Here is a 16,045-nt window from a genome sequence, read left to right on the forward strand (position 1 = left end):
CGGAGCCTCTTGGAGGAGTAAAAGTCATCCGAACCCGTTGAAATTTGGAACATGGTGTTAGAATGTGGTCTCTAACAAACACGCACGAATTTGTCTATATCGGTCCATAATTATATATAGCCCCCATATAAACCGTTCCCCATATTTGATCTCCGGAGCCTCTTGGAGGAGTAAAATTCATCCGATCCGGTTGAAATGTTAGTATAAGGCCGCTAATAACCATGCCAAAATTGGTCCATATGGGTCTATAGTTATATATAGCTGATCCCATATCGGTTCATAATCATGGTTGCCACTCGAGCCAAAAATAAACTACCAAAATTTTATGTTTATAGAAAACATTATCAAAATGTTATTTCTTTAGAAATTTTTTTCCAAATTTTATTTCTGTAGAAAATTTTTTCCAAATTTTACTTCTATAGAAAATGTTGTCAAAATTTTATTTCTATACAAACTTTAAACTTAATTATATACGTATTTATCGGCCTTTTTATACCCACCACCATAGAATGGTGACGGGGGTATAATAAGTTTGTCATTCCGTTTGTAACACATCGAAATATCGATTTCCGACTATATAAAGTATATATATTCTTGATCAGGTAGAAATTCTAAGACGATATAACGATGTCCGTCTGTCCGTCTGTCTGTCTGTTGTAATCACGCTACAGTCTTCAATAATGAAGCAATCGTGCTGAAATTTTGCACAAGCTCGTCTTTTGTCTGCAGGCAGGTCAAGTTCAAAGATGGGCTATATCGGTCCAGGTTTTGATATAGTCCCCATATAAACCGACCTCCCGATTTGGGGTCTTGGGCTTATAGAAATCGTAGTTTTTATCCAATTTGCCTGAAATTTGAAATCTGGAGGTATTTTATGACCATAAAGAGGTGTGCTAAAAATGGTGAGTATCGGTCCACGTTTTGGTATAACCCCCATATAGACCGATCTCCCGATTTTACTTCTTGGGCTTATAGAAACCGCAGTTTTTATTCAATTTACCTGAAATTGGAAATCTAGAGGTATTGTAGGACAACTAATATGTGTGCCAAAAATTGTGAGTATCGGTCCATATTTTGGTATAGCCCCCATATAGACCGATCTCCCGATTTTACTTCTTGGGCTTATAGAAATCGCAGTTTTTATTCAATTTACCTGAAATTGGAAATCTAGAGGTATTGTAGGACAACTAATATGTGTGCCAAAAATTGTGAGTATCGGTCCATATTTTGGTATAGCCCCCATATAGACCGATCTCCCGATTTTACTTCTTGGGCTTATAGAAATCGCAGTTTTTATTCAATTTACCTGAAATTGGAAATATAGAGGTATTGCAGGACAACAAATACGTGTGCCAAAAATTGTGATTATCGGTCCATATTTTGGTATAGCCCCCATATAGACCGATCTCCCGATTTGGGGTCTTGGGCTTATAGAAACCGTCGTTTTTATCCAATTTGTCTGAAATTGGAAATCTAGAGGTATTTTAGGACCATAAAGAGGTGTGCCGAAAATGGTGAGTATCGGTCCATATTTTGGTATAGCCCCCAAATAGATCGATTTCCCAATTTTACTTCTTGGGCTTCTAGAATCCGAAGTTTTTATCCTATTTGCCTGAAATTGTAAATATTCTGGTATTTTAGGCTCACAAAAACGTGTATCGGATTAAGTTTTTATCGGTCCATTTGGTAATGCCTCCATATAGACCGACTTCACTTCTTGAGGGTGTAGAAGGCGCACTGATAATGAAAATTGCTTGAAACTCAATGTAAAATTTCCAGATTTTACTTCTACAGATTTAAGATTTCAAATCAAGACGTTATTTTATTTTCTTGCACACTTACAAGAGATGTTAATGATTCCTCTAAACCTCAAACAAAAATGGTTCTTATAAATCCAGAATCTAATATAGTCCTCATAGGTGAAATCTTTAAATTTATCTTCGGGAGGTGTCCTCAAGTCCTCAAGCCCTCCTGCAATTTCAAAGGAAACCCTAATATTTGGTTCATGGTGGTGGGTATTTAAGATTCGGCCTGGCCGAACTTACTGCTGTATATACTTGTTTTGTTTAATATATACCACGTATGGACTATGTGGTATATATTACGGTGTTAGGAAGTTTTAAGATACCTTGCCATCGGCAAGTGTTACCGAAACTCAAGTAATTCGATTGTGGATGACAGTCTTCATTAGAAGTTTCTACGCAATCCATGGTGGGGGTACATAAGCTTCGGCCTGGCCGAACTTACGGCCGTTTATACTTGTTTTAAATTAAAAACATCACTGATGGTGAAATAGATTGTTCTTTTTTTTGCTTTCCTCATTGTTATCATATACCCATCATGGTTTACGTCATTATAGTCTTGGGTGGCAACTAACCTGCATACAGTATGGCTAAATTTTGCATTAAAAAGTACAATGACTCTTGTCTAGATGAAAAGCACAAAGTTAATTTTCGGAGTAAGCTGTTAACCTCATTTAATTTTCTATAAATTTGGGAAAGATAAACACCCTACTTTGATATCCTATCATTTTAGTGTAAAACCACCAACTAACATCATTTTGCACAGAAAAAAATTCTGTAATGAAACTAATTCTAAATTTAACATATTGTCAATACAAAAAAAAACACTAGTCATTGACGGATCTTCATCTCCGAAAATTAAATTAAGTTCATTGTTGAGTTAATTTACGTCGAAAGTTGGAAAAAAATAATCGCACAAAAATGTTCAAGATTTAATTGCATTTTTGTGCGAGATGAATCTTTGTGTGTCAAAACGTTCTGATTACGTACAACCTCTAAAATGTCTAGCTTTATAATGGAGTTGTCAGATTGCAAATTTTGGTAGCTATTGCACAGTATAAATGAAGCGAGGAACCTCCTTTTTAAGTCATTCTTAACGTGTTCTTAGTACGATGGTGCTGAGTCCTGTTGGTGTGGCCTGCTGCCGAAATTTTTTATCTGACTTTTAACACATTTCCCGATAATAACATATTTGTAATTTATTTCGAACCTACGGTCGATGAATACAAGCGATAATTTTAACATGGGCCTGTCATAGGACACTTTAACAGACGTTGCATTGAATTTGCATCATTTCTTAAGGTGTGATGCGAATCCAGTGTTTTGGATGTGAATAAATAATTTTTAAAAATTTTTATGATTTGATAATGCATTATAACGCTTGTCTGGAACATTTGACATCAAATATTTTCAAAAATTCGCAATTTTTCTAGAAATGATTTAGCATTTGTTTTCGGCAAAATTTAAATAATTTGCACTATTTATTAATTTTTAATCTGTTTTTAACCCATTTGAAACAATAAAATTTTAAAAATATGAAAAAAGCGAGTTATAAAAAATTGACTCAAATGAACTTCCTGCACGGAAAAAAAGTAATTATTTCCTCCCAAACAAAATTTTATTTGCTTTTCGCTGTAAGGAAGTTTCTTTGGGAGAAAAGTATATACATTTTGTGATAAACGTTTATTCTTTTCAAGGATGTAAAGACCATTTCATAAAGACTAACTCAAAAAACAACGTTTTCTGGTTAATTGCATTTCCCTCACATTTTTCTCACTTCCACGAAGTTTTTTAGTTCTTAGCACCTTTTTCTGTAATACAAACAATGTAGAAGAAATTATTCGATTTTATAAATTTTTTAAATTTTAACTTTCGCCTGGACGGAGAATCGAACCGCGGACCATGCATTGCGACCAGCAAACATTTTATTTGTTATTATGCCTCAATTAAATAAATGTTCAGATTGTTTGGGAACATACAAGACACATTATTTATATATTGTTTATATTGGGTTACGACCAATAGACCAAATTAAAACCTGGTTCAATTTACTCGAGCAGACAATGTCTGCTATTTCAGCAAACAGTGATTGCTTTCCCTTTTTCAGCAGATTTTTTGCTGTTTTAGCGGACTTTGCTGCTGTGCCCACTAAAAAATGTGATTGAACTTCGCAAACACCCAATGAGTTTCCCCATTTATTTTCCTATCTAGAGCGGGTTCTATAGCATTTATTCCACACAACAACTGGATTTGCAAATGCCCATTTCATAAAAACGAAACACAAAGTGATTTGGATTTCCAATTAATTTTTTTTAATTTATTTAGTTTTTTATTTCTATATATTTTTTCAGTTTTTTCTTTATCACTATACGGTTGAATTGTTCACATTTTTTTAAAATTATTTTATGTTTTTCAACTTAAGAGTTTATATTACAAATTGGTAGATTTGTTTTGATGCCTTTTTCTAGGAAGACTTTTAAGATTTTATTGTTTAAGCATTCAGGTCATTTAAAGCCATTTGTTTACACAAAAAAAAAAAAATGTAAAAATATAGCAAAAAAAAATTAAAAACATATAAAATATCAATAATACCACCATGTGGTTATTGTTGTTGTTTTTTATTTCTATAATACTTGATTTCAATTAACATCTTCAAGTTGTTTGTTGTTTTTTGTGTTTCATATGAGGTAGTTGAGTTTCATGATTGACAATTCGCATGCGTGACAGCTCTATAATTTCCTTAAGCATGGTTGAGCTTCTCTCCTTCCCCGTTAAAGGTTGTAAAGGGAGGGAGGTGTTAATGACTCTGTTTTAGCAATATACCTTCATAGAGGGGGTATAGTAAAGAGGCATCTGAGTTTCTACAAAAAGATAATGCAGCTCATTTGCCATTTGATGACGATGACGATAGTTTAGCTTTTTTTATTAGCGAAGTTTCAATGGACATACACCTTTATCACATTTCCCTTTTTCTTTTAATTGGGAAAACATTGAAGTGTATAGTTTACGTAGATATGAGTAGAACAAGCGAGTGAATATGGGGTGAATTTGATTTACATTTCCCTAGGCTGGCCTTAAGAGGCTATGCCTCATGTAAATTGGGCCTTGGGCCTCTTGATTTGGGTTGATTATTTTTGCTGTGTTTTATTATGTTAACCCTCTTATGTGAGTTGTGATTACTCTGTGTGCTTTTTTGGTTTCAGTTCCTTTCCCAGTCGTAGCCCTGCTAGATAGGTTAACCTTTGCAAAGGCATTGGGATTTCCCTTTGTCTCAAACCGAAATGATGAGTGGCAGTTAGTTTACTTGGCTGGCTTGACTTTCATCATATGAGCTATAGTGTGCCTTCCTATGACGGTGTCGAATCACAAGGACACTTCAGTTTCGATTTCGAACGGTTCATTCCGTTACATTGCCCGGCCTTAATTCACTTCACCAGGGACGCCAGACGGGCTCTTCTTCTTTGATTTGTTTTTTGGTGACCAATGATAAGGGCTGTTGCATTTGATGGGCCGCTGGAGCGTGGTGTATTACCGAAGGTTTACAATCCATGGCTTCATGGGAATTGGCTGGACTAGGTGGGGCGAAATGCATCATAGCAGCAGCAGCTGCGGCTACAGCGGCAGCATTGGCGTTGCTATAAGCCAAATTCTCATAGGTAGATTGAGAGCTATGCGATGAAGCTGATCCAGTGGATGCTGTACGTGATGGAATGGGTACCAACATGGGAGGATGACCATTATTCATAACAACTTGTTGCTGTAATTGGGCTTGTTGATGTTGCTGCTGGGGCAAGACCAAAGCAATACTGCCATTGGGTAATTTGGTGGGTATCACCTGCATACCATTGGGCAGAAAGTAACCATGGGGCGTCTGTTGAATTTGGGAGCTCATTATATATTGATGTTGTTGCTGTTGCATGTGATGTTGATGATCTTGTTCTGGCGAGGAGGGGGGTGAAGGCAAGATTTGTCCATGTAGTTGTTGTACACTAGTTGTTGTGCTGGCAGCGGCAGCAGCATGACGTTGATGTTGATGCAATTCAGTTTTAACGCCGTTAATACAATTTTGCAAATGTTGTAAAAGGCGACGTTTAACTGAAGGTTCCAAACCGGGAAAACGACTAACCTCATTGGCACAATCGGTAAAACCAGCCTTGAATTTATTGATAATTTTTGGATCAGCTGCTTGTTGCATGGCAGCCTGTTGACGTTGTAATTCTTGTAAATGTTTTACAGTTTTCTCCAATATATCGGCTTTTTCCAATTTAGAATGACGAGCAGGCTAAAATGAAGAGAGAAAAAGAAAATTTGGAAATTAGTATGGTATATGACATGGGATGGTTTTAATAAAACTAAATAAAGCAAAAAGAAATTTAAAACTCAATATTTTAGAAATAGAAAACCAAGAATTTTCCTATTTTTAAGTTTTGTAAAAAAAAAATTCTTATTTATTATATTTAACTGAATTTAAATTACTATAATTATAAAAATTAAATTAAATTTACAATGCGATTTTAAATTTGAGGAATATTATGTTTTGTTATTAAGATTTTGTTTTTAATTGAATTTAGAAAATGTTGGAGATTAAAAAATGATTATAATAAAAATAAGTAAAAATTCATTTGCTTTTCAATATATTTATTTAACAATAACACCCAAATAGATTAATAAAACCGATAATTAATGAACAATATTTAATAATAAAATATCAAATTTAAGATATAACTTAAACAAAAAAAGGCTTTTTAGTTTAACAATTTTTGTCATTGTAATAAATTCTTTAAATTACAAAAGCATAACAAAATTTCAAATTATAATATAGCTAAAAAGATATATTACTGCGAATTTTCTAAATTTTTTTAGGAATTTCTCTATTTGTAATATGCTATACTATTTCCCTAAAACTTCTCTTTTGCTTCTTAATTTTCGTTTAATGTTTCGTTAAGAAAAAAATATCAATACTTACGTCTTTCTTGGTGGCATCCAATATCAGGGTTTTGAGTTCATTGAGACAATTATTGATACGGGCACGTCTTCTCTTTTCCATAATAGGTTTATTAGACTGTAAAGAAACCAAACAAAAAAGAAATAAAAAATAGTATTTTTAAAATTTTTATAATTTTTTTTTAAATATAAATTAAATTATTTAGAAAACTGGCACAGTCATAGCTTTGGTATTGTCTTCATTTTTCCCCTCTTTTATTACCATTTAAAAATTTTTAATTTTAGTTCTTTATTTATTTTTTTTTTGCGCTTATATTTTTCTTTATAACTAAATTAAGCATTGCAAATACCCAAATACCAATAAAAATATATACTAGGTGTTAAAAATAAACCAAAGGTGATGTTGGCGGCGGCAGTTGCCTAGATGCTTGGATGATTTTTTCCTATAGCCACATGAACAATATTTTTTGGGGGGCGGGAAGAATGAAAAGGCGGTTTGAGGGGAAGGTCTCATGTTGGCCAAGATGTACGTATTTTTTTCTGTCTTTTGCACGGCACACGCTATCACCACAATCGCTCTTTAATTGGTAAGCAAAACAATTATGGCAATGGGCCAATAAGCAAAATTTTCTTGATCGCGTGCGATATTTTTGGTACATTGTTGTACACGGTAAGAAATGAAACTACAAAAAGATACATCACACAAATCACAAGACAAAATTAAAAACAAAAAATCCCCAAAATACGCACAACAGCGCCTGTTTCTAATTTTAGGTAGACGGCGTGAGTTTACACCACCACCTCTAGCAGTAGCAGCAGCACTATTATGGGTATTCAAAATACTACCTTGCGCATTGAGGGCGTTGTATTTAGTGCAAGAAATGGGGATAGGGGTAATGTGGAAGGGGGGAGGGTTGATGGGGTTTAAAAATACCTTTGCATTTTTATTCTATTTTTAATCACCCACAGTCATTATTGGCATGTGACTTTTTCTAATTTGTTTGATTCTTACGCGGACACTGTAGTCTTTTCGCCTCTGCCACCTCGTCTATCTTTGCTTATGTTGTTCTCGTTTAAAGGTCTTTTTCCGTCTTGTGAGTGTGTGTGTGTGTCTTTTTTCTCATATAAATATACTACATGAAAAATCCCCACAAGGTCGTATGCCCCAACTGAGAACGTCGCCTTTGTTGTTTTGGCAAAAGTCTAAGGCAACCATATAGGGAGATTTTTGTGGATATCCCCTTAGACCACCACCGCAATGTAGCGACAACATACCACACATTTCTCTAGAGGTACAAGTGGAATGAGTAGGTTCCCATACTGTGTTTTTTTTTTTTTTTGCCAACAACCCAAAATGAAATGCACATGTGTGTAGTGCTTTTGACATGGGCGAATGGCCGTTTAGATGCTTGGACGGACAAACGGATGGACATGCATGGGGACGCATTGGCGTACTATGTAGCGTCGGCGTTACGCGAATCTATAGTGAAGTCATCATTAAAATGTTGGCGTATGTCATGCCACACATAAATGGTGTGCTGAGTGCTAGTGACTGACGGAATGACTGAGTGATATGGCCAAAAACGACATGCCAATTAACAATTACATTATTATAGCAACAAAAACAAAAAACAACAAACGGAATGCGTTGGCCATCGCCACCGACGACAATATCGACCACAATATGTGAAAGAGATAATTTATGGACAGTCAAGAAATCAGCTCCTCTACTCTAGTCTATTTTTTATGAATGAAACTTGGAATGAATGATTCAACCATTTCGATTGGATGGTTAAGGGAGGGTGATGGAGATTTGAATTTTATTCATTATGGAAGTGCGCCCCCCCACACACTTTGAGCGATCAATTCGCCAAACCATAATAAAAACAGATGTGACGCCAAAATTAGACCTAACTGGAGTGTGAGTGATTTGCTACAATTTCCCAATATGCACAGAACCCCAAAGACGGTATTGGCAAAGTGCGTTGGCTGGCTCACTGGCTTGCCGTTGTCTTTATCCGCCGCCTTTCATTCGAATACGATGGAAGCCAAGTTTGGGATCAACCACTTACAAAATAAAAAGCCCGCGCGTATTTTAAATGTGCTACACAGCAGTCATTAATGGTGTAAGATAAATAGAAAAGCTGTGGGAAAATGTAGGCAGCAGATAGTCATGCCAAAATCGGTCATACATCCGCAAAAATAAAAGGAAAACACCAATCGGAGCTATTAATTTCGTGGGAGCTTCCCTTGGATTATGTGAGGGGCAAAAGGTGTCAACTGAAAATACTTACACGACGATCACTTTTGGCTGGAGTTTCTTTGGTGGCATGGGGCACTGGAGCTCCAATAACATTGGCTGTCATGGTGGGTCCACAAACACCGGTAACCATTTTTGTAAAATTAAAAATGTATTTCTTTTGTTTTTTAAATCACTTGTTTAGTTATTGAAAAAAGTCTTTATACAACTTTTTTCTGAATTTTCAATTATATTTTTGTTTTCACTTTGTATTTTCTTCAAATCACTTTAGATTTTCTTGGATTTATCACAATTTTTGTTTTAGTTTTTCAATATAACAGTTAGTTTATAATTTTCTTTTGAAATTTCCGTTAAAATTTTTTTTCACAATTTCCGTTAATGGGCAAGCGACGGCAACGTTCCGCGTTGAGCTGTTGCTTCTTTGACGATCAACGAACGTATGAAACAAGTGTTCGGTTAGCAGTCTGATAAAAACCGTCTGGCTTTAAGTGTCTTGTTGACTAGGTTAGTTGGCCGAGCACAATCAGTGAGAGTAAAACCACAAACACATTAAGAGTAACTGAGTGTATACAACAAAAGTCTCAGAGAGCGTATGTGATGAGAGAGTATGGCGCATGTAAACAACCGTTGTTAAACACGACGTGTGATATTTTATCGGTTTTTCAATTTCCGTTCCTTTTTCTACTGATTATGTAGTGACTGATTTTGCAAGAGCAAATACTGTTCTTTATCGTTTGGCTTGTAGCAGACGACTGACGATTGATCGACAGGTTCCTCGGGTAAATCGTTTTAACGAGACGCGCTGCAAAAAAAGCCACACGACCATATAAAAATACCACACACAAAATGAATGCCGACATACATGTATGTATGTAGGTTTGTATGGTTTTGCATGCATGCTGGTTGGATGGTTAGTTAGTTGCGGTCCGTCTGTTATCGTTTCCGTCGCTGTTGCCTGTTGTTGGTGCTGCTGTTTTGTATGGCTGGCTACCTGGTTACCCCCACAAGGTACTTATGAGTCTACCACTACACCACCACATGTAAACAGCAGTTAAGCAAAAATACCAACAAATCTTACTGATAAAACAATTATGCATTCTTGTATCGTTGATGGCTGGCTTACACTTCAATGTCTGTTAAGGTTGTTGGACCAGGCAAACATTTGGTCTGCTCTTGTATGTAACGGTGCTAATTTGTCCTTAAACATTAGTATAACCGAAACACAGTGGGGACACTGGTTTATTTTCTTCCGCTTTCTTGTGGCCATACCTAAAGGAAGATAAATAAACTCCAACTTGTAAACTATGAAATCAGATTTATACACTTATAGACTTATGTTTCACAAATTGTTTATTAAAATTAAGCCAATGAGCCACTTAAAGAAATTGGCTCACTTAGGTTCAAAGAATTTGCTTAATGATTAAAAAATCGAAATTATGAACCAGATCGATGGAAACCAGCATACCCCACATCTATCATTTTAAAAATTAATAAAAAAAAAAACACTAGGACGATTGGTCTAAATCTGAATCTATTTGACCAAAATTTGGCATACTTAGCAAAAGTGTTTATCCCTCTTTCCTAAAAAATGTCAAGTAAATCTAAATGAATATGTAAACTTTGGGCGAACATCGGGCGAAACATATTATGGGAGTTTTATCTAAAATATATATGGATCGATCCTGACACTTGTCCCAAATATCAAATTGTTTAGAATAAAATTTCAATCTAGGCTTCAATTTTAAAATACAGACTGATCTCAAATATTTGCAGTTGTCCTGTCGACTTCATTCAGTACCCAGCAAAAAATCAATGCAAATGTTCCTTTTAGATCCGGAAGGGGTACAAAATTGGCTCGGAAGCAATGAATTTCACAAGGATTTGTCAGAGGACGAAAATAATCTTTATAAAGATCCCCAGCATTGAATTCGTATCAATTCTTCAGTTGGATGCTATTTCAGTATTTCGGATTTCTTTTTGAAAAACTAGGAAAAAAATTATTTTTTTTTTCTTAACTTGCTCGACATTCGTCTCTAAGTAAAGACGTCTTGATTAATATTAGCATTTACTTTATCGCAAATACCTGGTCTGCCGTGAAATGCATGCGTGCATTTTTCAAATATTTTCCATTATTTTATTTGTCCTTATTGCTTTATACACAAAATATTAATGATCTGTTTCTGCATATCGAAAGAAAGTTTTCTTTTGTATTTTAAACGAAAAAAATTTGATTTTGGTTCCTTTATGCCGAAAATCACTTCATATTTTGTGAAGTGAAAATTAAGTAATGTAAAATTAAATATACATAAAAAGTAATACCTGAGGAAGATGTTCTAAAATATTTTTTCGGGGAAGTTAATGCTACCAGAATATAATGACATTTTCTAATGTATTTAAGACACAATACTTTAACTAACAAGGTTTAGAAGTTACATCCCATTCATTATTTATTATCTCTTCGACATCTCTATAAAATCATTTCGAAGGGCGATTGCGAAAAACCCTTTCTTTTCGCATAATTTGCCCATCTGTTAAAAACTGCATTTTACATGTGTGGCTTCATTACTTAACATAGCTGTCAACAGAGCTTAAGAGGCGGTTGTTAGGGACCATTAACATGCCACTGTTACTTTCACCCGCTCCTCTTTGTAATTCATTCTACATTCGCACATGTTTTCGATACATAGCACAACCATATATCCCCACGCATACAGCCACCCATGCAGAGTATGCACTCATTTGGGTACTCACTCCACCGACACTAAATGTTACAGTTAAGAACAACAGCGCAGTCGACAGTACAATCAGAGGGACGGGTGTCTTAAAGCGCTGCTGCTGATGTGTCGTGTGTGATTCATGTCTCAAGAGACGGCGGGCGAACGTGACTATATGTGTACAAAACTTGTGCCCCCCCTTAGTCACTTAGTAATATACTTTGTGATGGCTGGCTGGCTGACTGGGTTCGTTAATCACACATACACATTCTCAATAGCACAAAACAAACAAACGCGCGATAAGGCAGACGACACACAAATAATGTGGAAACACGATCACGAAGCTACGACAACGGCATGGCACGCTCGCCTTTTCGTAAAAATGACAATCGTTCGAACAAATCAACATACGTATCACACAGTAAACAACGGGGTATGTCAAAAGACACCACTCTGTGCAAAGACGCAATAATAGAGATCGATTTATAAACAGACAAAATTATCACTTATATTTTTTCAATTAAAAAGAATATTCAATTTATTAATTAATATCCCTACGGTAAATTAGAGCAAATTGCCACTGACGGATATATCACAGGACTGGTACCGGTGATCCAGTTTGTCGCAGTTTTAAAATAGTCATAATTTAATGATTTCCATACTCGCTTGATATAAAATGATATAAAATTCTTATTGGATCTACACATTTAGTGAAGTAGAATTACCAGAATAACCTATTGTTCAACATATTTCAAAAGTTTTTCATTTCTGGTGCGATTCGGATAACCAAAATGAAACAGATTCCTAAGAGTTTGTTCGAGACTGGTTCATGAGGAACGAGTCCAAGATGTGTCCTAAAGTGCACATTTACCCCGTTAATGACAAGCCCATGTTAAATCGACCGGTCCCTTCCATACGTCTTGACCAGAACTAGAATTGGCCTATACACACCAGGGACTAGTCCTGTAACGGTCCTGTGGTTAATCCATTGGATCAATTTAAGTTTTAGCTGGGCCAATTAATTTTTTAATAGACGCTGGCGACTGATACTAATGATTCGAGCAGTTTCAAATAAAAATTATGTAATTTCCCGATTACATCCAAAAATATTTTGTTTTTGTGTTGTTTGGTTATCACCATCGGAGGATGAGTGTATTGACGTAGAATGTAATGAAACCGACCCATTTATGTCAGTGACTTAATTTGAGGACAATTTTTTTTCAATAAAGATAAAATTTTGTCATTTGATGTATCTATTATTGTTTTTATTTGTTTATTTACATTTTTTGTTTATTTCGAAGAAGGCGCATATTTGGGTCGGAATCAATACCATAATTCTCTTGTATAATAATTTGAATTATGGATAGATATATACAAATTTTCCTCATATCTAAGAATACATACGGATACAATAAGGTCTTAACTCTCAACCAGGACTCGTAAATGATATCTTGATAAATATTAATAAAAAATATAATTTATAATAGAAGATAACTTTTGCCTCACCTTGTATGTAGAAATCACTAAGATCTATTTTCCCCACCCTCTCAACAAAAACAAAACGAAGTCAATCTACGTGTGCTTAGTTGTGCGTGTTGTCTAATAATTTCATAATATTCTTAGTTATGATCACAAGATTGTTATTAATATTATTCGGGCTACTGTGGAATGTTTTGACAGTGGCTGGCTAGCTTTTTTACAGAGATAACAAAACACCTGTTAAGTAGAGAGACTTAAACCTCCAATGACATTTGACGTGAGAGAATCCCTAAAAATGTTTCGCCAAATGCACAATCGATAATTGATTCTTGTAGGTGTGTGCATAACTCATACAACACCGAGAACCAATCAATCAATGGTAGTTTACGTTTCGGGGAAAAACCAGACTAATTAATTCAGTCGAAATGTATCGGTGCAATCTGACAAATGTTAACCGATTTTAAATTCTATTTCCAAGAAAACTTGAAAAAAAGATAACACATTTTTATGATACGGATTGCAAACTTTTGAACTTTGGAAATGAAATTAGTGACGTTTTAATATTGAAATAAAGATATATAAAAAAGTTTTACCCCCTTTTAACATACAAAAAATTAAAGAAGCCTATTGAAATTCCTTCGATAAACTGTCAAAAAATTGTTTTGCATATGGGCAATAATATTTACGGAACTCAATTCAATTTAGGTTAAATTACAGTCTTTTTAAACTACCGATGAATATCAGTTCTAATGAAGAGAACTACCATAATCTACACTGACAAATAAAATATTATGGAAATTAAATTTTATTACATACAGTTTAAACAATGTTAAGGAAAAATTTCACTACAGTAAAGAAACTTTTGTTAAAAGACGTCCAAGATCTTAGTTTTAAAAATTTATTAATTAAATTTAGGACATTAATATTTGAAATTTGCCTTTTCCCATTTAACTTAACTATATTTGAAGTAAGACAAAATTTCCTTAACGCCAAGAAACCTATTTGGTTTAAAGAAATAACAATAAACAATAAACATAAAAGAGATTCAAAACTAGGCTAAAAATTATTTTGAAGATTTTGCTTTTTTTTGTCGATATTGATATCGACACTAAATTTAAACAGGATCGAATGAAATTGTTCATCTAGGAAGACCAAAACGTCAAATCTGTGGATCGTTTTATATTTAGACTAGAAAGAGGGTAGCAGATATATTCTGCAAACATTTTCAGGTTGTAATAAATTCGACTGATAGCTGAATCGATTTATACCAGTGACAGGTGTTGCTTCGCACAGAAATGGCCACACTGAAAAAAATATTGTCGTGAGGTCAAAGATTTCATGTCTTTAAAATACGAATGCAAATTTTGCTTAGCATAAAAGACGCATTTCTCTAATATAAAACTTTTTTCCTTGTCCAAAAGTCGATAAATTTTTCAATGAAGTCGTATTGTCTTTATAATTAAGTGATTTGACTTAAAAATGGGTATCATAACATGAAAGATAAAATTTTTGGACTAAGGTCAACTTGACTTTAATAATTCAGAAACATTCTTTAAAACAAGTAAGTAAAGTCTAAAGTCGGGTGGGGCCGACTATATTTTACCCTTCACCACTATGTACACCAAAATTTGTTTTACCATCTAAACTTCTTCAAATTAGTTTGGAGTTATTATGAAGGTTTATATTCCCATATTCAAATAGCTTATCTTAACCGATTTGAAGATATGTGTGTTCTATTGTGGGTTATTATATATTATTTGGCCAAGTCGGGCGATATTTCCACTAGCCGGAGCCTTATTTAAAATTTAAAACATTCTGTGGAAAGTTTGGCATTACAGTGTGTTGGATATGATTACGATATTGGGAAATCATCACAGAATTTTGTGTAAAATGTGGGTATTTTGGCCATATTTGTATAAACCGGAAGAACAACTATATTGAAGATTTATTTAAATCTGAACCAAAGTAGATCACACTTGACACACTTAAATAGCGAATTAAATATATTCTCTGTAGAAACTATCAAGTCAATTGGAGGAAAATGTCATTAAAAATGGTATTAAAATATGAAACATTCTACCATATTTCCCCAACTCTGGCGTACACATACATGGGAACTGTATCTAAATCTGAACCGATTTTGACCAAATTTGACATGCATAGTTAGAATAATAATTCTGCAATCTCTGCACAATTTCACGTAATTGGGAGTATAACTTTGGCCTCCGTGGTCATGTGCTATATCTAAATCTGAACCGATTTCAACCAAAGTTGGCACAATTAACGACACTATAAAACGTACTTCTTGTGCAAAATTTAAAGCATATCAGGGCAATACTCTGGCTTTTGAGGCCATATAAGTGCAAATCGGACGAAAGATATATATGGGAGCTATATCTAAATCTGAACCGATTTCAACCAAGTTTGGCACAATTAACGATACTATTAAACGTACTCCTTGTGCAAAATTTGAAGCATGTCAGGGCAATACTCTAGCTTTTGAGGTCATATAAGTTCAAATCAGACGAAAGATATATATGGGAGCTATATCTAAATCTGAACCGATTTCAACCAAATTTGGCACACATAACGATACCATCAAACGTACCTCTCGTGCAAAATTTGAAGCAAATCACGGCAAAACTCTGGCTTTTGAGGCCATATAAGTGCAAATCTGGCGAAATATATATATGAGAGCTATATCTAATTCTTAACCGATTTCAACCAAATTTAGTACACTTACCGATACTATTAAACATACTCTTGGTGCAAAATTTGAAGCAAGTCAGGGCAAAACTGTGGTTTTTGAGGCCATATAAGTGCAAATCGGACAAAGATATATATGG

At 34.6% G+C, this 16,045-nt stretch overlaps 1 protein-coding gene and 1 long non-coding RNA gene across 3 annotated transcripts in view; one reads left to right on the forward strand and one right to left on the reverse strand.

The window, feature by feature from the left end:
- Positions 1–4,382: 4,382 nt before the first annotated feature.
- hry (bHLH transcriptional repressor hairy) lies at positions 4,383–9,759 on the reverse strand. Of its 2 annotated transcripts, none has more exons than XM_075303870.1 (3): positions 9,041–9,759; positions 6,769–6,864; positions 4,383–6,084 (listed from the first exon to the last, which is right to left on the reverse strand). In XM_075303870.1, exons 1-3 carry the CDS (start codon positions 9,137–9,139, stop codon positions 5,233–5,235), a joined length of 1,047 nt encoding a protein of 348 aa, XP_075159985.1. In that variant the 5' UTR covers positions 9,140–9,759; the 3' UTR covers positions 4,383–5,232. The 2 variants fall into 2 exon arrangements, with proteins under 2 accessions (XP_075159985.1, XP_075159986.1); XM_075303871.1 differs by lacking the exon at positions 9,041–9,759 and adding an exon at positions 7,121–7,139.
- The window catches only part of LOC142233093 (uncharacterized), a 73,968-nt gene continuing 67,667 nt past the window's right edge, over positions 9,745–16,045 (forward strand). Inside the window, exon 1 of the long non-coding RNA XR_012721314.1 lies at positions 9,745–10,014. This is a non-coding gene — a long non-coding RNA (uncharacterized LOC142233093). The remainder of the gene's footprint in view (positions 10,015–16,045) is intronic.

This window comes from Haematobia irritans, chromosome 4 (genome assembly GCF_050003625.1).
Source record: "Haematobia irritans isolate KBUSLIRL chromosome 4, ASM5000362v1, whole genome shotgun sequence".
Taxonomy (NCBI): Eukaryota; Metazoa; Arthropoda; class Insecta; order Diptera; family Muscidae; genus Haematobia; species Haematobia irritans.